Raw genomic sequence first — 27999 nt, forward strand, 5'->3', positions numbered from 1 at the left:
TTTTACAGGAATATTAACTATCCAATCAAAATTCATTGAAAACCAAAACTAACTCAGTCTGAATTGAGATTTCACCCTGAACATAATGCACTTACTTTAATAAAAAATGAAGATTTAATCTGCCTTTCGCCTCCGATGCCCTATTCATTGTGATTAACACTTCTTCGCAATCAAAATTTCTGCTAGTCATTACTTTTGAGTTTGATTTATCACACACACACTAATATATATATATATATACATCTATGTGTTAATTAATACTAACGCATAATAGATTACTTATATTTGTCATAAGACCTTGACGTACCCATTACAGCTTTTTGGTTTATTTTAAGCAATGACCTTTCGAAACAAATTACTTATTAGCACAATGAATTATTTATAGATGTCCATCACTGGAAAAGAAATTTAATCTCGATGTAATTCTAGTTAGCTAATACTCAATTTGTGTACCTAAAATAGCAGCAAATATTATTGTGAATTAAAACTTGGTTCCTATATTTTCATTATTACACATAATGACAATTTATGATAAATATAATTTATATTAGTGTTAAGAAGGCATTTGTTCGCAATAGTTACCGAATTTCATTTTTCGTATTTTCTTACCTAAGAGTTTTCTGTCATCTTTTTGTTTTTCACATCTTGTGCCTTCAAAACCTGATTGGCATTCACACGTTTTCACAGTGGATCCAATATAATATCTGAAAATAGAAATTAAAACAAATAAGATCCTGAGTATGCATCAGTGAAAATATAAAAAATGTATTGTTTTAAAGATAGTATCATTTTGATAACGCATGCACAATTAAAAATACGCGATAATTTTTAAGACGGAAATAGATAAAAATTTTGGATAGGAATAGTTAAATTAATTAATTAAAAATTATGGATAGGTATAGTTAATCACACAAGGCACAATTATTACATAATAAATGATACGCCTCCTATGCTTTCAATATATGGAAACGTAATAATAAAGTTGTAGAGTCATTAGTTTAATTGGAAGCAGAAAAGATGAAAAATATGCAACCGTCTTCGCCGGGAGTCGAACCACGGACTTCTGGAATACCGGCCCAGCGTGCTGCCGTTACACCACGAAGGCACGCTAGGGAAGTGGGAGAAATACCTTATAAAATTATAAACGTGTTGTTTTTAGTCCAAAGGGATTTGAATCCCGAAGGTATATTAGTTTCGTTTTGGCATTTTGCGTCGGACGGACAAATGTCGGTTCACTTTTCAAACTGTTGCCATAAAATGTTAGAGTCCTGCATTATATTTGAAGAAATTAAATAATGAAAATCTGCGTAAATGTATGTATATTTCTCACATTGTCATAAAATAACGGTACATAGAGTCATCGAATTTTGAATAACGTAATCCTCTTCTTTTTTTTTTTTTTTTTTTTTTTTTTTTTTTGACAAATAGAGTCAAGAGCAGATTTACCGATAAAAGTATCGGACTTCCCAATAAATCTGGCAGTTTTAATTACGTTCAAAATTAATGCTAATCAGATGAGAGTTTAAAATATATAGAGATGATTAATAATCTATACTTTAGTTAACACTAAAGTACTATGAACAATTTACCCTTATTTCAAGAAGTTTACTAGATTTACCGATAGGAAATCAGACTTCCCAATACATTTGGTAGTTAACACTCATCATGTTTATTACGTTCAAGATTAATCCAAAATCAATGCTGATCAGATGAGAGTTTAAAAAAAATCAGGGAAGATTAATAATCTATACTTCAGTTAACGCCAAAATAATATTAACTATTTAACCTTATTCCAAGAAATTTGATGTGGGTAATAAATTCATTCGTTTACGTAAATAAAATTATAATTAAAGAACGAAGATAGAGGGAACACTAGTAGAGGTAAAAGGAGAGTTCTGAATCGGGTTCTTAGGGATCTGGAGTTGAGGGAGCTCCCGAGAAGGAAGGCTGAGCCGTGGGAGGGAGGCTAATCAGAAAATGGGGACAGGGAGCCATATTGAGTTGCTACGTCACAGAAAAAGGACGTGTGCTGAGGTTTTATTAATTAGGTGATTTAGGCATTGAGTAGTTATATGATCATGTATACTTATTTATATTGAATTCTTAAAAACATATATCAAGTACGTGTTTTAAGTGAGTGATACAGTTATTATATTGAAACAGATATATAATAAAATGTTTTCTTCACAGTCTTTGGAAAATAATTATTTTGTTACTTGCCTAAGTTTGAATGTCTACAATACTGTTACATATAATGGGTTTCATACAGACATTTTAGACCAAATCATAAGTTTAATAAAATACAAATCATATTGAGTACTATTTTTTAATTTGATGATTTAGACATATCCATGTGATCACTTACTTAGTTATATTGAGTTCTTAAAAACATATATCATGTACGTGTTTTAACTGACTGATGCAGTTATTTTCTTTAAATAGAAATGGCTATACAATAAAATGTTTCCTTCACAGTCTTTGGAAGATAATTATGTTCGTACTTATATTTATCTTATAACTGAATATCTACAAAACTGCTACATACAATAGGTTTTATATAGACAATAAAGACAAGTTTTAAATCAAATAATTAATTTATTAAAATATAAGCAATATTCAGTATCATAAAAGACATTTGATAAATGATATAAAATAATATCTGGTATAAAATAAAGACGACATGAAATGATTATAAAAGGACACTGAAGATGAACTATATACAAATAATAAAAATATTATCAAATTTGATCTATACCATAATGTCCATATGCTAAACTATTCAGTCCGTCATTTAATAAAAATCGTTTATCATCTAATGAGGATAAACTTACTTTTCGCAATAAAATCGTGCTAAGGTGATGCTTACGACTTTCAATTTTGATCATATTGTGCCTATGCAGCTTTTTTCCGAAAAGACAGTTCCTGTAATCTTCATGTTTTAAGTCACGCTGAATTACAGGTTTTAAAACCCCTTTTGCAGTCTTCTTTTCGAATAATTCAGTTTTCAGAGAGTACATTTTACTCTTTAACCCAATAAATTCAATGGCAATATTCCCGTTTAATTCATCTTTCATCTTTCCGATGACCTTTTTATTTGCCTGGCTGTGTAAAGGATGCTCTGTAGGGTAATAGGACATATCATACATATGCAAATCTTTTAGCATATCATGGTAAAAATCTTGACATGAGATTTCATAACACATAGAATCAGTATCTGTAAAAAGAAGATGGACATTTTTTCCATACTTCATCTTCATGAAATCATAGTGAAATTGATACATAAGTCTTTTAGAAATATCTAAAATAGAGAATCCAGCATATACAGGCCGATTCAAAGTTAACGTCTTGATTTGCATTTTTACAGCTAGTAAATCATTGTCAAAAATGGAAAATGATTGAAATGCAGGAGAAGCGATGCATTTCTTAGCTATTTTTTCATCATTTCATGAAGATGAAGTATGGAAAAAATGTCCATCTTCTTTCTACAGATACTGATTCTCTGTGTTATGAAATCTCATGTCAAGATTTCTATCATGATATGCTAAAAGATTTACATATGTATGATACGTCCGATTACCCTACAGAGCACCCTTTACACAGCCAGGCAAATAAAAAGGTCATCGGAAAGATGAAAGATGAATTAAACGGGAATATTGCCATTGAATTTATTGGGTTAAAGAGTAAAATGTACTCTCTGAAAACTGAATTATTCGAAAAGAAGACTGCAAAAGGGGTTTTAAAACCTGTAATTCAGCGTGACTTAAAACATGAAGATTACAGGAACTGTCGTTTCGGAAAAAAGCTGCATAGGCACAATATGATCAAAATTGAAAGTCGTAAGCATCACCTTAGCACGATTTTATTGCGAAAAGTAAGTTTATCCTCATTAGATGATAAACGATTTTTATTAAATGACGGACTGAATAGTTTAGCATATGGACATTATGGTATAGATCAAATTTGATAATATTTTTATTATTTGTATATAGTTCATCTTCAGTGTCCTTTTATAATCATTTCATGTCGTCTTTATTTTATACCAGATATTATTTTATATCATTTATCAAATGTCTTTTATGATACTGAATATTGCTTATATTTTAATAAATTAATTATTTGATTTAAAACTTGTCTTTATTGTCTATATAAAACCTATTGTATGTAGCAGTTTTGTAGATATTCAGTTATAAGATAAATATAAGTACGAACATAATTATCTTCCAAAGACTGTGAAGGAAACATTTTATTGTATAGCCATTTCTATTTAAAGAAAATAACTGCATCAGTCAGTTAAAACACGTACATGATATATGTTTTTAAGAACTCAATATAACTAAGTAAGTGATCACATGGATATGTCTAAATCATCAAATTAAAAAATAGTACTCAATATGATTTGTATTTTATTAAACTTATGATTTGGTCTAAAATGTCTGTATGAAACCCATTATATGTAACAGTATTGTAGACATTCAAACTTAGGCAAGTAACAAAATAATTATTTTCCAAAGACTGTGAAGAAAACATTTTATTATATATCTGTTTCAATATAATAACTGTATCACTCACTTAAAACACGTACTTGATATATGTTTTTAAGAATTCAATATAAATAAGTATACATGATCATATAACTACTCAATGCCTAAATCACCTAATTAATAAAACCTCAGCACACGTCCTTTTTCTGTGACGTAGCAACTCAATATGGCTCCCTGTCCCCATTTTCAGATAAGCCTCCCTGCCACGGCTCAGCCTTCCTTCTCGGGAGCTCCCTCAACTCCAGATCCCTAAGATCCCGATCCAGAACTCTCCTTTTACCTCTACTAACACTTTTCCTAAAAATAATAACAATCTCGCCCTTTTCATTTTGCATTGCTCTTCAGGTATTTTGATAGGAGGTTAAATAAGACAGAATATTAAATTATGCATACTTGATTTTCTTTTATGACCAAATACAAATATTTTTATTTTATTATTATTATTATTTATTTGTTAAATATATATTTTTGATATAATAATATATTTAATTTTAGCGAATAACTTACGTCCGATTACGTGAATTTATCATGTACTAGTGTAGACAAACAATTTACAAATTCTATGATGTCATCTGCAGTCACTGCTGTTGGCGCCCATGTACTTTTGCTTTCATTTTCAGAAGATCGTTTCGCTTTATCATAACAGATTGTGACGTTAATATTTCCATACCTCTGAAACAAACAAAATCTATTTATTTTTTTTTATTTTTTTAGCTAGACATCGTAAACTGTTATTTTGGGCAGATTAATGCGTCAACTGGTAAACCAGCCCCAGTTAACTGTGGTTTGACTCTGAAAGTTTGCTTCTAATTCCAGTAATAATTTGTGCAATACGACTAGTTGAATAAAGTTCTTTAGGGCTTGTTCTTCAATCTGTTGATGAAAAGGACGTGTTTGTCCATTAGTCACTATTTACATGGAAAAGGCGTTAAAGTTCATAAGTAAAGTTAGGACAAATGTCATATTTAATTGTTATCTTGCAAACAGGTTTTACCTGTTCAGTCACCTCATTTGCATTTGACTTTCAACAAATTTTAAATCTCAAGAACCAATTTTAGATGTGTCCTTAAAAATGCAGTTCAGGCGAATTACAGGCAGGACGTTGGCCAAAGTTACAGAAATTTTTCGACCACATGGCACCATAATATTCGACAATGAAAAAAAAATGACTCTTATAGTTATAGCTGAACGTGCATTGTTAAATGTCTGTTTAAATTTTCCCGTATAAGCAAAGTACAAAAACAAGATCCGTCTGTTAAAATCGATTACGTGTTGAGATAACTCATGTTTAAAAAATGATAGTTTTTCTAAACGTTAATTGAAATATATACACTAGTATTGTTAATCAATCAAATTAAGCTGTTTAAAAATTCTTAGATGTATTTGAAGATTCTGTTTTATTTATTAAACTGTTTTAGAGTAAAAGCCTTTTTTTTAAATATTAAACTGTATTAAAAGTAAGAGATCCGATTTCGATTGCGTCTAAAAATCGTAGATTAAAGCAAGCTATATTGGGAAAATACGTGCATTTAATATAACGGGTGCCACAAAATATACTTTACAACTTAAATGTCCTATGACTCGATTTGTAATTAACTTAGAGAAGAAAAGTGAAGTTTGTCTGATGCACTATCTCAAAAGTTTTTTTAATGTAAGGCAATGAATAAAATTCTTTGCCTTTCCATGTGACAAGAGCAGCGTAACTGAAAAAAAATTTTTCTTTGTTGTTGCAGGGTGACGAGAGCCTGAAAATGAATTGAAGAATGGAATCTGAACAGGAAACCTCACACTGTTTGGTTTATTAAAACGAAGTCAGGCATCCAAATCCAGAGGAATAATAGAGCGCCATACGGAAAACCACCATCTTCTCAGTCAACCATAAGAAAATGGCACAGAAATAGGAGGTGGATTTGAATATGAGTTTCAAAAATCCTCACAAATATATTCAAATCAAATATATTTGATTTGAATATATTTGTGTGGATTTTCATAAGTGTGGATTTGAAGCGCCTGTTAAGCAGGCCAAAGAGAAGGGACAAAAATGCGCAAAGAATTCGACAGGTTTTTTAGCGTTCAGGACAGAAATCTATTCGTAAGGCACACAAAAACAGAAAAAAAAAAAAAAGAATCTTTTGTACTACAGTGCACCGGTTGCTCCGAAAGCCTCCTCATCCTTTTCCGCACAGACTGCAGGTTTTAGAGGAAATCAAACTAAATGGCAAGCTAAAACGTGCTGAATTTACGCAAGACATTATTTCACATCCAGATAGGGATGTACATTTTTACAGTTACCATCCTGCAACAACAAAGCAAAAACTGGTTTTTTTTTTTTTTTTTTTCAGTTATGTTGTTATTGTCACCTAGAAAAGAAAAATATTTATTCATGATCTTACATTGAATTAGACAAATTTTACTTTTTTCCCTCTAATTAATTAAAAAGTCGAATTATATGACAGTGAAACTGTAAAGTAGCTTTTGGTACAAACTGTATTTAACCTTAAGGACACTTTAAAAAGCAGGAAAACGTTAGGTCAAACAATAATAAATAAACGTTTACCAGAAAGTACTAAGAATGATAAATTTACGTTATGCATCATAGAAAAGACAGATGTTTATAACTTCAAACGTATACAGAAAAATATGCTATGATGCTTTTAAAATTTTTGTAATATTGTTGTTTAATTGTATATGACATCTGAGCGAAGAAAATTATATTCAATAATAAAGCTAAAAAGACAAAAGGAATGGCTTAGTAGGAATGAGTGTAACACCAGACCGGTAGACTGCGAGCTCAGCGAGATCGTAAAAAACCTTAACAAAGCCGACCGTTAAAATCTGAACCCTTTCAGATTTTATTTATTTATTTTTTAATTTGCAATTAGTTCGAAATTTTTTTAATACATTTTTTAACGTTCTGATATTGCTATCGATAAGGAAGCATCGTTGTAACAGAAAATTTCTCCTCCTGCTTTTAAATAATTATAGCATTTAATGTGCAACAAATTTAATGCTATCATTATTAAAATATTATCATTATATTCCTAATTAATATTAGTGGTCTTCGCTTTATTATGCATATATATATATATATATAGGAATAGTTTAAAAACATAAAGTCATTTTCGTGCGGTTTTGTTATTTATTACTACTTGTCCTGAAAAGCCGTAAAGTCATACAGAGCAAATATGGATTCCTCATCCCGAATTCTCTAAAACTATTTCTTAAAAGACGCTAGTTGCATTAGAAAATGTTATCTACATTGCTTGACAAAGCAACAGAACGAAAAAGCAAGAGAAAATCCAATAGCTATTTGTATTTCTTACCAGCATTAAGTAGACATTACGTCCAAAGAAGGGCAGTTTAATAGCTGGCACGTTCACACTAGTTTAATGTGTTCTGAGCGTCAAGAAAACTATAAATATCAGATAACAGGCATTAAGTTAGAAATGGGAAAACGTGACAAGAAAATGGGAACAAATCAACGTAATTCCATGCCATTAAAGAAAACACTTTAAAGGTTATATCCGAAGTATGTGCTTAAAAATATATAAAGGATAAGCTATATTAATCTATGTAACATATTCTTGACGTATAATTGTTTATGACACTCTTATGACGTTTGTGGTTAAGACACATTTTATGTCGTATGATTTTAAACTGATTAAGCATTTCATGCTCCTTGTGTAGGATAGGAAATCTGTACATGAAAGAAAATGAATTATGTTCTTATTTGTGTAACTGGCTACTTTAATAGTTAAAAGCAAATTACTCGAGGGTTGTTTTGATAACGTGAGTGGTGATTTGTGCAAAACATTTTAATGAAGATTGGCTCATATTCGCATTATCATATTATAAAATGAGAAGACTGTGTGAGTGAGACGTTTATTGGTTGATGCAAAGTACACGAATGTTATCTTTCTGTGGAAAGTGATGTCTTAGTAGAGGAATTTCTGCTTGAAACGAGTTCATTATTACAGGAAACCACATAAAAGCGATGTAACCATCCCACTCATCGGGATTATCATTCATACGGATTGTTTTACATTACGTATTTTAAATCTAACATAATTCATGAATTTAATGATAAGAAAACTTTCTGCGTAGAGGTTTAGATTATACTTCCAAAATTTTAGAACGCACATCATTAATAAAAATGTTTTATAATAAATTTATTTAAATTAATTTTATAAATATTACCTTTACAAAAATTTCCGAATTTGAATTTTGGTTTTGGAAAGGGATCAGACATACATTTTGCGTATAAAAATATCTTTAGATAAGATATACAACGGTATTAATTTATTGCCATTAATGTGTGGCACAAAACGTTAAAATTAAGTATTGACTAATAAAAGCATTGACTGATACACGAAGGTTCGCTGGATAACGCATGATTCGCACGCGGAATCCTTTTAAATCAAAAATTTTAAGGGAAAAAAAGAAAACAAAAGAAGCACTTTATCTCTTAAATAATATCGTAGAAAACTATTCTTTATATAATAAACTCTTAAACGAATTCTTATCATTTGTAAAAAACACATACCATCAAAATAATACCCCTCTTAAAATAATTTTAGAAAACAGTTGTAAGAAGCTATATAATTTTTGCCAAGATCCATTTTCAAGAGTCCATACTTTAATAATAAACTGATTAGGTAATTAATGTTTAAGTCTGTGAACTTTTATTTAAGTTAGCTTTATACTAATTCTTTCCCTTATGTCTCATTTCATCACGCATGTGCTTAGTCAAGAGATTTATGTAAATTTTATGAAAGCGGCGTAGATTAAAAGGAGAAATAAATCCTAAGCGGTGTGATTTACCGTTAGCAAAAGATCTGTCTTCTGCTATTGCTGTTTACCTAGAGGAAAAAAAAACATTGACCCGAAGAAAAAGGAACGCTTGATGCTTTCATGTTTAGTAAGTGTTGAAGTTAGTTGCTCTTTGTCTGCCCTACCAAGTTAGTGATGTGGTTTCAAGTAATGTTACTGGAATTGGACTCCAGCTAGTATACAATAAAGCGCCAACAAGCTAAGTGTGGGAAGGCAATAACACTGCAACACGTACTGTTAACTTCTAAAGGTTAGCTGTTAAATGGAAGTAGTTCAGTTTAGCAGTAGACACTTTTAGTTGTTATAACATATCGCCGGCCTGATGGTATAGTCGTTATTGACATGGATCGCTATACAGAAAGGCCCAGTTCGAATTCCGAAGATGGCATGGTTGTTTGCAAGCTTTAGTATATGTGCGGTAGAGAGGCAATCAAAACCCGCAGAAATCATCTCGAGATCGTGATGGTAAGGACGAGAGAGGGAAGACCCTCCGACCACACCTCAAAGTGCTCTCTCTCGGGATTCTCAGTGGGACGGAACCTAGCAATTACCAAGGTCCGGCGATGCTTAATATGCCTACTTAGATGCACAGATGTCAGCCTTGCTTTACTAAGTGCATATTATCACATGTCTTCGATAAAACATATGTAAGTAACACAGTATGAATATTTTTTGTGCATAATAATTGTACCGTAATAAATGGTAAACTCGTTTGACATGGTCTGACTATAAAGTTTACAAAGCTCTTGAAACTGATAAAAGATATCGCTGAAATTCGAACAAGGGCTGAAATGGAGAATAAAAATTTTGTTTTCAGAAAAAGGATAAAGTCTTAAATAATTAATCTTAAATAGAAAAAGGATAAAGTCTTAAACAAGTGGCGCATATGTATTTAGTGTTATATTTTCTGATTACCTAATAATTAACTACATATGTAAATAAAACGGAAACCATTGAGAATAGCTGCTACTGTATATCAACTTATACACTAATGATCAAAGTGTCATCCCGGAATAGCTGCATCTGGCTATTCAATCAGTTGAAAATATTTTCTGCATTTAAGTAAATGGTAATTTTACCATCATCGTAATGCGGTATTATTTTACTGCACGTTCAAATTAAGCTGCCATTGGAAGAAAGGCAGATCGTTTTTATTATATTAAAGAGAGTGCTTTTCTGTCCCTTAATTTGAATTTTCCTTGATAAATTTCCATAATTTTCTGCTCTAGAAGCAATTTTATTATTCCCTAAATATTAAATTTCATTTATTTACAAATGGTATTACCGCTCAACGAGCCAGATGATTCGGTGATCAGACGAGGGGCCACGGTCTTATTTAACTCCTAGAAAGCTATTATTTTACTCTGTCCGAGATTCGAGACTTTAGCCTTCCAGAGCCCGAGCGATAAAGTCTCTAAATACGTCTAGTTTGACTGGAATTCGATTCAGGCGAATGGATTGGATACATGATTTGGTTGCCCCATGTATATAATGTAGGATTCCCTTCAAAAGTCTTTCACATAGGCATCCCTTCTCTTAAGCAGATGGCCATCATGTACTTTAGCATAATCAAATAAGCCAAAACAAAATCAGGGAATAGATAGAAAAGACTTAGCTATGAAATTATGGAACGGAGAGTTCACATGTTTGTAGAATTTCGTTGTGTAAAGTATTAAGAATAGTTTATACATTTCATTTTTTATTTAATTTCATTACACATTTTATTTAGTTTAAGCCCAGAAGTTTACTTATGTCGCTGCAAGGCGCCGAGAAGCCAATGGAGCTAATCCAAGACAGTTCTTATTTTTTAATAAAACAATTTAAGGCTGTAAACATTTCAACATACAGATGGACGCTATATTCTCAGCAAGATATAAATTCCTCTCAATCCGAAAATATTTCGAGGTATTTAAAGAGTTACTTATTTTTTTCCGATGTATCAATACACATACCAGTCTGAAGGAAAAAAGAAATGTTTGACTGTTTTACGACTCATATCTGTCGATTTCCTACGACGGAAGCCGTGAACTTAATTCTCGGGTGTGTTGGTAAGAAAGCAAAAGAACCATTTCATTTTTCAGAAGATAGTTTTCACATTATTTCACGAACTGCATCAAGGACATATGACAAAATTAAATCTTCTTCTACTGCAAAACTCCTTTTTTAGAAGTCTGAAAACTGAAAGATAAAAGGCTTTAAGATCAAATAATTTATATCTAGAAAACATTCCAACTAGTTCTTTTGAGATTTTAGCTCTGAGTATTTACGTATAATGTCGAAAATCGTCATATGAAAACGTCTTTTATTTGAAACCAAAATGACAGAGCATTTTTTGCTATTTTCATCGACTCAGATTTTGTCATTTGTGCTATTCTTTAAAAGGAAACAAAGCAATCAGAAAAGGTTTATATTTTCAAATACTGAATATGTATTTTTCATCACTCAAAATGTCTGAACCTGAGAGAAATACGAATATATTTATAAATTTAATTTTATTAACGGTGCAGGAAAGTTCTCTTTTAGCCAAATGTAATCACTTATATCTTCACCATAGATTCAGATACAAACCTTACCTCTGTACAATCTCCTTTTGCTTTTCTTCACGTAAGATAATGTTGAAAGCTCTCATTTTATGATTGAATTTAATTTGTTTACATATTATCTTCATTTTATATGTATTTTGTTATTGTGGAATGCATTAGTCCACTTCGAAAATGCCAGTTACCTGATACAAGGGACAGACGCCTTTTCAAGTAACTGCTGTACCTCCCTTAGCCACTGGTGCAGAACTAATACACCAATTAACTCAAGTAGATATGTCCTACTAATGGAATGTTTGTTTAGAAGTACTGCGGGGCGTTAATATTTGGTAAAGCAAGGCATTGCAAATTAAAGCTAATAACATTGAAATTATAATTTCGGCAAAATTAGTCCTATATTTATACTGTTAAAATATGATTTATCGATATGAAAATTTGTATCATAAATTTTTGTATGTGTTACTCTTAATTAAAGTACGTAATGAACATGCAAAAGATTTTATTTGTAATACTCTGTGAGAACAAAACCTTACCTGAAGAATTACGATTATGTGAATTCAGACTTTTGGTCTGAAATACTAAAAAATTTAATAGGCCCTGACATTTTCGTCAATGCATAAAATAAAATTTTATAAATATACATTAGAAACATTTCGATTCCATATTGGATGTAACACATGGTTTAAGGACACTTTCAGCGGACTGAAAATGTTACGAGGTGTTTTTGCCATTCCTTTCCAAGAACTCTGAAGGTTCGCAATGGCTGATACATCACATTGAAGATATTTTCAGGAGATACTTCAACAAACTTTCAAGAACTTTACAGACTTATCTCTAAGATACTCAAACTGAATTTTTATTCTATTTCTAAGTCCCATTTTTAAATCATATAATATTTTGTTATTATATTTCTAACTTATATATCTATATGTTTTTATGTATTCAAATATGAGAAAATTCATGAAACAAAAAATGAAGGACATAGCGTTTAGTTTTCATCAATAAATTTTGTAGAATATTGTAAACATTCTACATAATTTCTCATTGTAATGTACTAATACTTTCTTCTCAAATGGCGTTTCCATTACCAAAGATTTTTCTCCTTGAAGAAGAGTTATATGAAAAATATGAGGTATCAACACAATTATTAAACTTAATTGGAACCATACGGCAGTAAGACCTTTAAATTCATAATTTTTAATTAAAAACATCGTCTCTTGAATGATATACAAATCCTTTTGCCCAGTAGGTGCTCAGAATTAAATCAAAGACTTTTCCAGCTTAGAAATACGACTGCAGTTAGTACCCATCACTTTTTCGTCTGGTTGCTCTTCCTCTGCTTGCTCCGCCTGCTTACGTTTGGGTTATTTATTATTGGATATAAAGCATCAGTTTTTGATTTGAAATCTCCAAATTTTAAATGATTTCTGATTTTAAAAATGTAGTTTTCATGTTCATGAAAAATTGAATTTTTATACAACTTGTTAAAATCCTTATACACGTAACTTTTGCAACTGCAAAATATTTAGCTGAATAAAATGGATATGTTTTCACACTGTGAAACACTATTATTCCCTTTTTAAAATTTAATACCTGCTTTACTTACTTTTACTTTTTAACATATATTAATGAATAGGCAAATGTTATTAAATAGAAAATTCGAAACATTAGAAAGCTGATAATATGAAAATTTATGTATCAATTAAAATAGTGATACATTAATCACTTCTTTCATAGCATATTATTAACGAAGTGAAAGGATTAGAAACATAACAAGTTAACTTAATCTTTCGATAGTAAAATATTTGTAACTATGGTAAAATTATTTCGCTAGGCAAATGTCTTAACTAATCAGGAAATCTGCTTCGTTTTATTCTCTTTAATTATGTAAAACTCTTTCTGTTTTAAAATATCAATTTCGGTAAACGTTTCATTATTTAGATATCTAGGACTTGCAATTAAACATTTAATTGCCAATTAAGATGCTCTCTGCTATCTGTTTGAGTAAACAAGTGGGATATATATACATATTATACAATCAAAATCTAAACTAGCAGTGATTAAAACCTTTTAATGATATGTTTCCGCTCTGACGTTTGAGGTCTTTGAAAATATTTAATTTAATTTAGTGGTAACTATTTAAAATATAATTACATATATTATGGCTGTTTAGAATTTTTCATTTCAGAATTTCATAGACTTGATTACAGAAACTCTTCCCTAATTAGCTTTAAAAGGCCTCGAGTGATGCGTGCCTTCCCTTGACCAAGCAGCCCTCGAGTGCTTGGATTAAACTATTACTTCCCTGCAATTAGTTGCTTATTTTCCTTTACGGAACTGTTTGAAATTTCAGGAAGTTGTTATAATTTCATATGATAGCTACTTAATTCATGAAGACTATTTCTGTACGTCAACATAAATCCTTTAAGCGAATTTTACAAATGGTGTTTTTAGAACAATTTTTACAAAGAATTAAAAAAGATTCGAATATTTTCAAATACGAATTTCTAGCCACAGTGTATTTTTTTAAATCTGAAATGCAGTCTGCTGCTTTTAAATTCATTTTCTCGAAAACTTCGCATTATAAATAACGTGTGGATTGAAGGATATGTTTTTGAGCTTTCCGAAGAGGAATATTCCGAAGTGAAAGTATACTGGAAGTAGTGTATTCACAACTCACTGGTTAATAAAAACTCACCAGTTATTAAAATTTGTTGCTTATTACATTCAAATACCTAGGAATCAAAATTAACATACACTAATCATTTTAAAAAAACACTGTTTATTAAACTTTCTGCAGATCATAAAAACTCAAAACTGTCAAAAGACTGATTCTACAGTGCCAGAATATCCTACTGGTAAATTATCAAAGATGTTTATACACTATAGCTTATTCATTGTTCAGGTACATAGTGCTTTAATAAAACTGATTTAGCCAAAATTTCAGACTGCCTAGTAGCACCCACTCTATCCTTGTACCTACCAGACACTGTTTGCAAAGTGTTTCATTAAGGATATTAAAATTTCTAAGCGGGATATAAACAACAAAAGTAATCGAAAAAGGAAAAACAACCAATTATTAATTCTACATGAAAAGAAGGTGGGTGAATGTATACTCAAAAGAAGTACATATTGTTTTTAATATTTATAAAATTTAATATTTGGTAATAAGAGAAAGTCCGCCAATGCAGAAATCAGTTGCAAAGTATTCTGTACAACTGTAGCAACAAAAGTAAAATAATAGATCAAAATTCACTGCTTAAAAACCTAAAAAAGCTAATGTTCACGAGATTTTGCTAATACATGTACTTTATCACAGAACTATTTGTAGAATCCTGAAGGAAAATAATTTACTGGGAGATAAATAAGAATACATTGTGACACTTGATAAAGCATAGGTTTACTTAAATGACTGCAAGAAAAAAATATATATTATCGGAAATGAAGAAATGTACAAACTTGGTTCAGTCAACACAAAGAAAGTTTCGGAAAGGGTTTATGATTGTCCACAGAATTCTCTTACAAGTGGAAATTAAAAATATGAAAAGTGCAAAAAAATATTAAAATGAATTTAACGTACTATCAAGAAAATTTTTACTTTCGATATTTACAGAAAAAATTCCATTTCTTTAATCCAATGCCTTTCAAAGATTGAAACTTCAAGACAGAGCAGCAACTCATACTTCAAAAAGTAGCACTGCTTCATGAAAAATTAAGACTAATACTGGTATTACATATTCACCTTTTTCATCTGTTCCTGCAAAGTCCCCTGATATTTTATGTATGGGATACTATGCCTTTGGTGTTTTGAACGAGCTCTTTCTAAGCGCAAATCCGCAAAGGTGGATGGGTTGTGGAAAGTAGTGGAATAGGAATAGAAATTATATAGGTAGTCAAATAGCGCTTTTCGATGATGCCGTCGGGCTCACCGTGAGCAGATCAACACCCTTTTGAGCCTGTGTTGTTGAAGTAAATCTACCTTTTCATCGCAAGTGACAATCTGGTTTAGAATGTCTTACTTGCGTTGATATTCCAGCAGCTTAATGCAGGCCGAATACGTCTGCCCTTATCTGTTTGAGTCAGCTCATACAGTATCTAGCGATTGAACTTATACATCAAGTTTATGCAATACATAGCTCGACTAATGGACATGGTACTTATGTTTAACTCCTTAGCAGCTCTCGAGTTATTGTATACCAAATTTCTCGCAAGCGGGCATCATCAACATCAGTAGGCCAGCCAGAAAGCTCTGTTTCTTGGATGTCAATCATTGTTTTTGAACTTTCGATACTGAACCTTCACACTGTCTTATCATAAAACATTAATACCTAAAGCTGCCCCTATGTTCTAGTGACATCCTGTAGCTGACTTTTGTATCAGAATAATACACAATCATTAAATGATGGTTCTTAGCTGGTAGAGTGATAGTTTCATTTCAGACACCTTGTACTTAATGATAACTTGTACTTAATGTTTTACAAATTTCACAACACAATGTTCTAAAGCAAGTCTCTTACTTTCAAATAAGAAAAATTGTTTGACAAAATATTATTAAACGTGCCAACACGAACTGGTTTGGGTAGACGATATTTCCGGTGGTGAGAGACTTTCATTAAAACCCGATAATTGGTGGGAACATTTTGAAAGTGATTCAGACGTTTAGAGTGATTTAGCGCAAAATGCCGTTTAGAGGCTAATAGCCCTTCTGGGCTAACGCTATTTTGGGCTATTAATTCTATTTACAGAATTCATCTGCAATTTTATTTCGCATATAATAAAACACCATGTGTTTAAATAACGAAATCTATTAGTTTAGTTGCATTATATCAAATGTGTAAGCCATTATCTTTTAAATTCTGTATTAATTTGATTTCGTTGTCAAAGTACTAGAAGAAATTATCTTTTTCAATTTATCATAGCTTCTTTTATTTTTTACGATGTAAAATGATAAATGAATATTGTTGATTGCATTATTTGATCTATTATTCCTATTAAACTGTATGGACATATCAGTGTACCACACATAAAATGTATTAGTTAAACAGGCTCAGAATTTTACCGGCGCATATTTTAAGCATCGGGTAGCAAGACGCTAAATCTGGAATAACTTAAGCAGAACTCATGAAATTAAATAACATCCAAATGTTTAAATACACAAAAACCTAATTTGCATTCTAGGAAAGAATACGGAAATAAAAAGTTACACTGAAGGTTTAATTCCTAATAATTGGTTTGCTAGCAAAAAACGCCAAACTTATTCTGTGGAGAGGAAAAATTGATTGTTTCAAAATGTTTCTTATTTCAGCAACATACGTCTCAGCATTAAGCTTACCTTTCAAATACATTTTGTTATACGATTTACGTATAAAGCGAAACAAATGGATCTTTTTAATATTCGGAAAGAAATGACAAAGTATAGAAATTCCTTTCAGAATGGAGAGCAGAAAGAATATATATCTTTTGAAATTTTCTTCCTTTTTTGAAATATTCTCAAGGAAGAAATTTTATGTAACTACATTTTAAAAATAATAAAGATTGAAGTTTTAAAATCCCAGAAATATACTTTGCGCTTCCACGAAATGGAATTTTCAGAACGTGCGCAATTTATTACATTACTTAAATTAGCAGAAATAATGACCTAGCTAACGCTTGTCATAACTACATATTTAATTCGCCACAAAATTTTGAACACGTGCGTTTTCTCTGAAATAAACTATTTGCGCCGCAGCACAGCTAAAATAATTATTATAACAACGAAAAAATATATGCAATGATTTTAGTGAATCCAACTAGTAATGATAATAATGATGAAGAACTACGCATATAGATTTTAAATCGCACAGTCGTTTTTGAATCATTAATGGATTCCTTAAATTTAAGACAAAAGTTGAGTTTATGCGGTGCTCAAGAAAGTGAAGAATTTGGGATATTACACTTTGTCGAATACAATAAATACACGAGTAGAAGATAAAAATATTTTATTACGGACAGTGGTCAGTAGCAAATCTACAGCTACTGATACCTGGGGTACTCACCATACGAAATCTTAACACGGTTATATATTTAACATTAATTTGATTAAATTTAAACAGTCAAAATAATTCGAAAAATAAAAATGTCTTCGGACTAAAGAAAAAACACACCTGCATCTAGCAGAAGAAAATAATATTCATAAAAGCTTATTAATCTGCTTATTAAAATTTTGTTTTTAACGTTTATGTCAAAAAAATTCTTTTTGATCAAAAATAGCTTTTAATTAGTTTCAGCTTTGGAAAACGTCTCTCCCAAAATAAGTTGAAGCATACACTGTAGAAAAAGCCTTTAGTGCCATAATTTGTTCGGAACTGATTCTTGAAAGTTCGTTTCCTCATAAAACATTTCAGTGGTAATGTAACCTCATTTCGCAGTGGTAATGTGTTTCTTCTGAATCACTGAGATTTCTGATAAAAATTTGAAACATTAATATCTTACAATTTTTCAAGGGGTAATACACTGCCATTAAACAGCTGAGCCCATATTCGTGTGGACACGCATGTTATTGAAAATTTGATGGCTCTAGGGTACCGTTGTTTTATTACAATGCGAGAAATATACATACAATTATGCAGATTCTTCATTATTTAATTTCTTTAAAAATAATACAGGGCTCTAATTTTTGGTGGCAACAATTTGAAAAGTGACCCGACATTTATAGTGCATCAACGCAAAATGCCAAAACGAAATTAATACTTCTTCTGGGAAAATTGTGCCTTTGAACTAAAAAGAAAAATCCAGAATCAAACTTCGAGCTTTGGTATTCATATGCCTTCAATGGAGAATTACGTTTATTAAAGATTTGGTGGCTATATGTGCCGTAGTTTTTCCATATTGTGAGGAGCATATATATATATATATACACATACAAGTATAAAAATTATGCATACATCCATTGTAACAGCTTGAAATAGATGAATAATAAATAATGTACAGATTACTGGCAATATTGAAATGCAGGCTCGAGAGCTGCATGCATTTTCTCGCACGAAGCATGTAATTACTTTTTTTTAAATAAGTTTATAGAATATGTTTTCGTTTCTTGTTTGTATGTCGCCATTTTTTTTAGTGTGAAATAAACGTTATTGCTGTGTTCCATCATTGGAGTTGCTTCATATCGCCAAAGAAGTATCACACCATGCATACATACGTTTAAAACATACCTACAAACTAGTCTTTCAATAAAAGGGGTAGAGATGAATTTTTCTTCACAAAATTAAAATTATTTTGAATATTTATAATTACCAGAATAAAGTGCTATAACATTAACATAATAATAAGTCAAAGCTAATGTCGACAATATAAAGATTAATACAGTTTAATACAAGTTTTACTTGTTGATTTTACGGCAAACTTCAATTAATCTACCTCGCTCAATAATTCGCTGATAAATAGCTAGAGAAACATTGTAAATTCTAGAATAAAGTTTCGGCCAACAGTGAAAATTATCTGACAATCAAGTGCTGTAATCTCTAGCATTAACTCTTTTATTCCTTTTCTCTCTGTCTCTTCCGTACAGAGTTCAGGATTATCTCGAGAACGGAAGATTTTCAAGATAGACAAATTGAAATCGTTATCTTAAATTAAAATGAAATTTTAAATTTAACACTTGTAGCTTATTTGTTAGCTTAAAATTTTTAAGTTATTTTATTAGTTTAAAAAAGTTTTACGTTTTTATTGCGGTATGAGTGATAGAGGGGGAAACATCGTTACGACATCATCCAAGGGCTGGATTGGGTTTGATATCCTTGGAATAAGCTAAAGCATGTTACGTTTATCTGATTAAAATGAGCGATTAAAAATATTCTAAGAAAAACGTTTTCGTATCTGCTTTATAAATGGGGGAAACTATGAAAATGCTCATGCAATCAATCTGTTCACGGGGAAAGGACTCAGGTTGATGTATAAGATATTTCTACCACTTTCTTAGCATACTTTCGTAGTGTGGTGGTCTGCACGCTAGGCGTGTATTTCAGAGGTCCGTGGTTCGATTACCGACGAAGGCATTGCTCAATTTTTACTTCTTCCTGTTTAAACAAAATACTTAACTAAAAGGGCCCGAACTAAAAGGGGTGGTGGATGATGATTCTACACACCCAGGATTTGTCGATCGGGTCTCCTAAAATCACAGTCGCCCTTTAAAAGGGGGGATATAAGGCATTTGTACCGCCTTCTTAGCATGCCTTCATAGTGTGGTGGTCTGCACGCTGGGTGCGTATTCCAGAGGTCCGTGGTTCGATTCCCGGCAAAGGCGCTACTCATTTTCACTTCTTTTTATTTAAAAAAATACCTAATGTCTCTACAGACGTACTGAAGTTCAGGGGTTATATCTACTTGACCCTTGATGGGCTAAACCAGGAGTTGATAAATTACTATATATGTGCAAAATACGGCATCTATATCTTTTTATCACTAGGAATTATATACACTTTTTATAATATTATATAACAAGTATTTTAATATTAAAATATCAAAAAATACTTATATATACTTTTTATAATATATACTTTTTATAATATTAAAATATCAAAAAAGCTTATTTTGCGTTTCCTCCAGCAAAAATAATTGTACGTAAGTCAAACTTTAAAAAAAATCATTCATCAAAAGCAAAATGCGGAAGTGTTTGATATTGCATTTGAAAGAGATATTAAAAGCGTTTATTGGCGATATTTGGATTAAATGGGAAGAAAACCAACAAAGATGTACTGGCATTTAAAAAAAAATTGCAGATAACAGAATTTGGCTTAATTTTTATAAATATTTTCTGAATAATGTAACTTCACAATTAATATCGCATGCATTTTGATTTGTTCCAGGTACAACAATACTTATCTTTCTCTTTGAGAAAAGACATTTTTTAACATGAAATACTTAAAATATCATTACAAATCACGTTGATTAGTCGTCATTTGTATAGAGATTGTTCGTAGAATTTTTAGACGGTTTTCACTGTGTTTACAGAAGTATTTTACTTATATTTTTTGTGTTTTAAATGCTCTTATAGATGCCCCTTATTCTTTAATATTTTTCTGCACCGTAATTTCCAAGACAATAAAGATTTTTATAGAATTCGAAGAGATTTTATCCCATTCTTCCTGAACAGCTTTCCGAAGTCCAGAGAAGGTTATAGGTCTCCGTTTGGACGATCCGTTTTTTAAAAGTGCAGAAGCGCCGGAATCCATGTGTGATACATTATTAAATGTAATAGGGATATGAGGGAAGGGAACGGCCTTGAGACTTGTTTCTTGTGCCATTGTTTTCCAGAAAATTAATAATGAATTTTGACGCGTGGCTGCTTGCTTTGTCTTGATGTAGTTCCACTGATAGGTGGCAATGCGGCTAAAGAGAAGTTGTTTCATATTTCAAAATTGGGTACCACATAGGTTTTTGATAATATGTGGAGTCGATTTTAACATTTTTTCCCGCTATCTTTATTTTTAATTTGCAGTTACATGAAAATCCAGCAACAATTATAAATCCCCTTGAAAAACTTTCTTTAAATATTTGAAACGTGTATTAAGATTTTTCTTTTCTTTTATGTGTAAGAACGGAAATTTCTCACACCACGCAGTTCATCATCATGGACACTGTCGTAGCATTAATCGGAATCACAGAACTACCACGTGCATAAATGCCAAACAGGTTCTCTTTCTTTGCTGACTACGGGTCGAACGAGTATGCGGGATTTCGACCCTTGTATTTCTCGCACTTCCTGAATGTTGGCGTCTTTTTGGATGGAAAAGAAGGAGCGGGACAGCCTGAAAACTGCACGAAATATCCGAAATGAAGTGATTATGCTGGAAATTAATTTATCTTGAAGTACCTTTATCACTGTGTGTTTTTGGCTCAAAAGATTGCTGCCAGTGTCTTCGGGTCGTTACCTCGTGGTGATCAGCTCACGCCGTGTCCATTGAATCCTCTTGCACGTAGCATAAATATGCTGGGAATAGATGATGTATTTAAAGGAGTAGTCCACGAAAACTGTGTAATGCAACATCCGAAATGTGTGTGCGAATCGCTGAGGAATTTCCGGTGAGATAACGGAAGATGAACTTAGATTTAGATTGACCTTCTATTTTCACAGGACTCCTCAGTTCTTTTATATTTTTGTGTGCTATGCTATTAATATTATGTATTTAATCCAGATAATGCTTAAGTAATTAAATAAAGGGAGACTAAAAAAGTAAATTGTTCTCTGAAGCTTTATGAGGTATTTTTGGGTAAGTAAAGCATTTTATTATTCTCTTTATTAGAGTTATAACGCAATGTACGAGATATCGTTTTTTAGGCTAGCAAATATTGGGCACATGTAACTCTGATTTGATACTTGTAAGTATCTAGTTAAATAGTGATTTACGCGCAACAACACATTATGACAATAAATGATGCTTTTAATTTAGTGATTTAAATACATCAAAGATTCATCTGTTGTGACATTATTTTTCCATTTTTGTCCGGAAAAATGATTCTCATAAAGAATTTTGCAGCACGTTTTGCGTTCGGCGATATGTCATGGAGAAAGACGACGCACATTATATTTTTTCCGCCTTCTTAAGATGCAAACCAACATTAATAGTGTTTTGTTTACGATTGACACTGGGTATGTTAATGATTTTGCAACTGTCCTCTGTCTTCCCGGATTTTATTTTAACGTTTAAGTTCTTATCTTTGCAACATTGGAAACATTCCGTTTTTTCCTTGAATCCGTTTTCTCCTTGACAATTTTTCTGCTTGAAATCAAACTTCGATTTTCTATGCCTTTGCTCTTGACAATATAACCTACATTAGATTTAGATTTAAAAAAACCATGGCTTTCACAGCATTTTTAATAACTAGATACGAATAATTTTTTTCGGAAAGAACACAAACATAGCCTTCCACCAATTGTTTCTTTAAAAGTGCCATTTTGCATGAAAAATGCCAAGTAACAGACGGTAATTTATACCTTCAAAAATATAGTCTCAAGTAAACAAATTTCCATGGATACGATTTTTTTTATTGCAAAGGAAAATCGTTAAAAAATGTGTAGCATCTGTAATAGATTTTGATAAGAATTGGATAAAAGTATACAGAAGCTGTTTGCACACTTTTTTAAACGGTTTTGGTTTGTCGTAAGTAAAATCGTCTGCTGGAAACGTTTTTAACTGAAGTTATATTTTTGAAAGTATAAATTATCGTCTGCTACTGGACATTTTTGTTTCGGATGGAAGTTTTGTTTTGGGTGGATCAGTGGATGGAAGACTGTGTTTGTGGCCTTTGTGGAGAAAATTATTATTTGTATTTAGTTATTGAAAAACCCCGTGAAAGCCATGGCTTTTCGATACTTAAAACTACAATAAGTAAAATTGTCAACAACAAAAGGGGGGACGTCTAAATTTAGCTTCAAGTGGAAACATTGTTCCAAATACATATCCAAGGGGAAAGAAAAAAAAAAGAATGTTTCGAATATTGCAATCGTAAGATATTTAAGTTTAATGAAAATACGCCAAGTCAGAAGACAGCTACAAAAGTATAAACATTCTCAATGTCAACTGTAAACATGTGATTAATGCTGATTTGAATATTAAAAAGGCGAAACAGTATAATGTTTACCGTCTTCCTCCACGACATATCTCCGAATGCAGAACGCACTGCAGAATTCAAAATTCTTTATGAAAAACATTTTTCCGGATAAAAATGGATAACTGTTCTCACAATGGATAAATCTTGAGTGCAGTTAAATGACTGCAATAAAAGGAGATCCATTTATGGTCATCAAAGAGGAGAAAAATCTTAAAACATGGTTCAAAGAATCTAGAGAACGTTATAAAAGGGATTTAAGATTCTGTTGCTGGTTTTTCATATAACAATAAATTAAAAATAAAGAGAATAAAAACAAACTAAAATATAAATTAAAAATAAAGAGAGTGGAGAAAAATGTTAAGATGAGCTCCACATATTATCAGGAATATATTTTATAACAAAGTTTTAAATCTGAAACACTTCCTCTTTACACACAGTGCTATCAATTTGTAGAGATATTAGGTAATTTGGAAGCAGGAAAGATGAAAAATGAGCAACTGCCTTCACCGGGAATCGAACAGTGGACCTCTGGAATACGCGCCCTGGATGCAGACCACCACACAACGAAGGCACGCCAAGAAGGTGCGAGAAATACCTTATAAATTAATCATTAGAGCTGCGTGAAAACAAAGCAAGCACTCACACGTCAACATCCACTGTTAATTTGCTAGAAAAATGGCGCAAAGATATATAATAGGGATATATGAGTGAGGAGCATGGCCGGCTATCAAGGCCATGCTCCTCACTCATATATCCCTATTAAATCTTCTAATGTATCACCCACGTATTTTTGCTCTTCTAAACTTTTAAAAAGCGGATCGTCCAAACGTCGACCTACATACTTCCTTGGACTTTATTACATACTTCCTTGGAAAACCTTTCAAAAGGAATGCGGTGAAATACCTCTTCCAGTGCTACAAAAGGCTTTATTGTCTTTAAAATTACTAAGTAGAAAGATAGTGAAGAATAAGAGTCATCAAACCGATCACTTAAAACACAAAATTGTTAAGTAAAATATTTCTGTATATACAATAAAATCGTCTGAAACAGCCTCTGTATAAACATCAATAAAAGAAAATATTACTATAACATTATATTAACTATGTTAAATGCCCACCAGCGGCCGAGCGGTAAAGTCACTGAACACTGGCAGTTCGATCCTGCGAACGGGCTGGCTGCATGGATGTGTTCGTGGTTTTCCCCATGTGTAACGTGTATACGAGACGGTTTCCGTTGGAAAGTCTTCCATGAAGGCATCCCTCCCCTTAAGTAGATAGCCATCGAGGCTTTGCCGTAATTAAATAACCTAACCTAACCTAACTATGTTAAATAACAAGTAAAATAATAATTAATAAATGTATATATTTCTGTTCCTGGTAACCGTATTCTGTTTGGAACTTAATAAATGATTTAGTACCTATCTAATAACTTCATTGTTATCTCTTCGCTCGTAAATTCCCTAATCAGTTCTATAGATATCCTCCTAAAATTAAAGATATTTTCAACTTTTGACGTAGAGAATGATATTTAACTCATGCATTTTTGCTGCTAAGGAATTTAATTAATCTCGTAAAATAAAAGACTTTGAGATATTTCGTTACTGAAAGATAAAACCAGGAATTTAAAATTTAGACATCATTTCTATTGGAAAATATATATTTTGAAGTATCTAATTCACATTAACAAAATGTTCAGGCTTTAGACATCTTTCAGAATAAATAACCATGTATCAAAGTTTGTTTACCTCAAACATATCATTAAAAATAATCTCTGGGATGTGATTAAAATGTTGTCATCAAAAGATTCGCGAGAATAGTAATGTAACTAAATTTGCTAGAAGTATTAAAAAATGTAATTCCGGGATTTTAATGCATGCTTTTATTTACCGTTCAATCTACTGCGGGGTAAATGTAATAAAAAAAAGTGAATGAAATTTACTTTTCTGCATTTTATATAGAAAGCGTCACTAATTGTAGCGTAATGATGCGAAAATATTTCAAAAGGTAAATTGCATGGTTCTAGTGAATGTTTTTATCTGTTCATTAATACTGCTTCATGCACATTACAAAAGAGAACTTCATACACAGTGAAATCAATATTTACTTTTGTAAAAAGACTAAACAAAGCAGAGGATTATACAAGTGAAGTTATACAAAAATATTTTCCTTTTTACTGTAAGTTTATTGATTTAATCAAGGAAGTCTTTTATACAAGATTTATCAGATTCGATTGAAGAAACTGCGCTTATTAGCTTATCTTGGAATGGTAAATACAAAATTATGAACAACTGATAATCAGTTTAAGATTTATGCAATAATACCTACATTAAATGCTTGTTTTCTATACGATAAAAAAGTCACTTTGGCTTTCCAAGAGATAATTTTACTCACAATTATTTGATAATAATATCGCATTGATTTTACTTGCAATCCTTTGATTGTATAAGGGGACAATATCAATTTTCTTTATTGTCAATTCGAATCAAGAAGAAACAAAACAAATGCGAGATATTTTTATGCCAGTAAAATGTGCTAGTACCCGTGTACCATTACAATGCTGTATATGCAGAGATGACAAATTTAGTGAAGATATAAGTCCAGAACACCAAAATAAAATGCATATCGAAATAACATGAGTTACAGGATATTTTGGGTATGTGGGAGGAAGCGTGAAAGAAAAATACATTTTATTCCGTGTGACAAGCATTACGCAATAGCAGCAATTTTTTAATTTAGAGTTCAACGAATAATAAGTGCATTATAACTTAAGATAACCGTAATATAAGCAAAGGCCAACAGTGCTCATTGAAGCGTTGGTCGCCAGTGATATATGAGGTGATAGTACATGGTGTTGAAAGGTGCAGTAAAATTAAACACACTATTAGAACAAAATTAAACCGGAGGACTTTGGTAACAGTGAAGACAACTTCCCCTTTGATCTACCGGTTACTCGTTACAAGCCATGCTATTTATGTTTCTTGAGATCTGTATACAGGTGAGCTCGGCTTTTGATAAGCGTGTACCCGTAACCTGGGACCATAATTAAGAATGTTTCGGTCAAGAAGCGCAATGGACACATTATTTCCTCCCCTATCTTTAGGATGCTGAGAACTCCCTTCTGTATCTAGAAGCGAGTGATTTTAGCGAGGATTTTTTCCCCAAAGTGAAGAATGCACAAAATACAGTTCAATATATTGCCTATTCTTGCTAATGAGAGCACATAATTTATAATTATTCTTTTTGAGAGGAAGCGTGGTTGATAAATTCCTGGTACAGTAATGTAATACTCCAAAAATTTTGAAAAGATTTCATTAAGATTATTCTATATTCTAACTTAATTATTTTTTAATTTTAGAGATTAATAAAATGTCACAATCAGAAGCAAAACTGGTGAACATTGTTGTTAAAATTTAACCAACCGATTGCAGAATTGCCACAGAACTTCAATACTTAAAATGACCCAATACCTTACAAAGACTGTAAAACAAAGTATATAGTGAATAAGATGGCGCTTTTAAGCAGTTTTGAGTAAATGCCATTCTTTAGTTAATATTATTAAATAGCTTTATCCTCACATTGTTTGGGTTTTTAAAATAACTACAGGAAATGAATTCATCATGATGTAAATGAACTCATCAAAGGAATGCTCTGACGATTTAATGAGGCACAGGTTATTAAATGAGCTGTCATTTGGAACACTCGCTAAAACGGTTGGGCGCCTGCTATGGGCGTATTCAAGGCTCATCACTTTCATCTCCGGAGAGTAGCGTTTTGAATAATTCTGCTAATATTCGCTACGTAGCACATCAATAACGAAGATAGTAGGAAATGAATTTTTGAATTCGGTTTCGTCTCAGTTTAATGTGCTCGTTTAATCGAATACAGTAAATCAAGTGAGGGCTACCAGTACGGAGAACTGGATTCGATTATTTGATTATGGCAAAGCACGCTTAGGGCTACCTACTTAAGGGGAAGGATGCCACCATGGAACGCTTTTTTAATAATCTGTATATTTGAAAGGGGCTCTCGTGGAAAACATTTATGCGGATTTTATATTCTGTAGGCATTCAAGGTTTTAATTTCTTCTAGTCTATGTTAATATAATGTGGCTTAATAGAAATTAATTAAGAAATAATGCTGTGCAGTAAAGTATAATTAAATTTGAAATACTTCATTTGATATAAATTACGAGATATGTTTTTAGGTTATGAAAGTCCTCATGGCTGGATACTCACTTGTTAAGCGTTGGTCGGGAATGGCAGAATTAAATCGGCCACCTAACATTCTCGCCAAGAACATTGTCCAGGATTCAACGCAAAGCAAAGACTGATATGATATAGGGTAACTAGAAATATTTTGCTTTCCTCAAGATTCCTAACCTGGCTTGAAGGTACAGCAGTTAGCTTCGAGAACCATCATATAAAAAAGAGAAAAAAAAAGGTTATCGAAGTAGGATGAAAAATTAATGACATCAAGTAGTGCATTTTAAATATG

The 27999-nt window shown here is 31.7% G+C and overlaps 1 protein-coding gene across 2 annotated transcripts in view; it reads right to left on the reverse strand.

Annotated features, from left to right (window-relative positions):
• Positions 1-27999, reverse strand: part of LOC118187321 (uncharacterized) — a 1290260-nt gene that overhangs the window by 473779 nt on the left and 788482 nt on the right. For both annotated transcript variants that reach the window (XM_085824924.1, XM_085824923.1), the window contains exon 5: positions 610-704. In XM_085824924.1, coding sequence (XP_085681050.1) covers positions 610-704 — 95 coding nt within the window. The remainder of the gene's footprint in view (positions 1-609; positions 705-27999) is intronic.

Source organism: Stegodyphus dumicola, chromosome 10 (genome assembly GCF_044657685.1).
Source record: "Stegodyphus dumicola isolate Sdum_Otavi_A_Nest chromosome 10, ASM4465768v1".
NCBI classification, from domain to species: Eukaryota; Metazoa; Arthropoda; class Arachnida; order Araneae; family Eresidae; genus Stegodyphus; species Stegodyphus dumicola.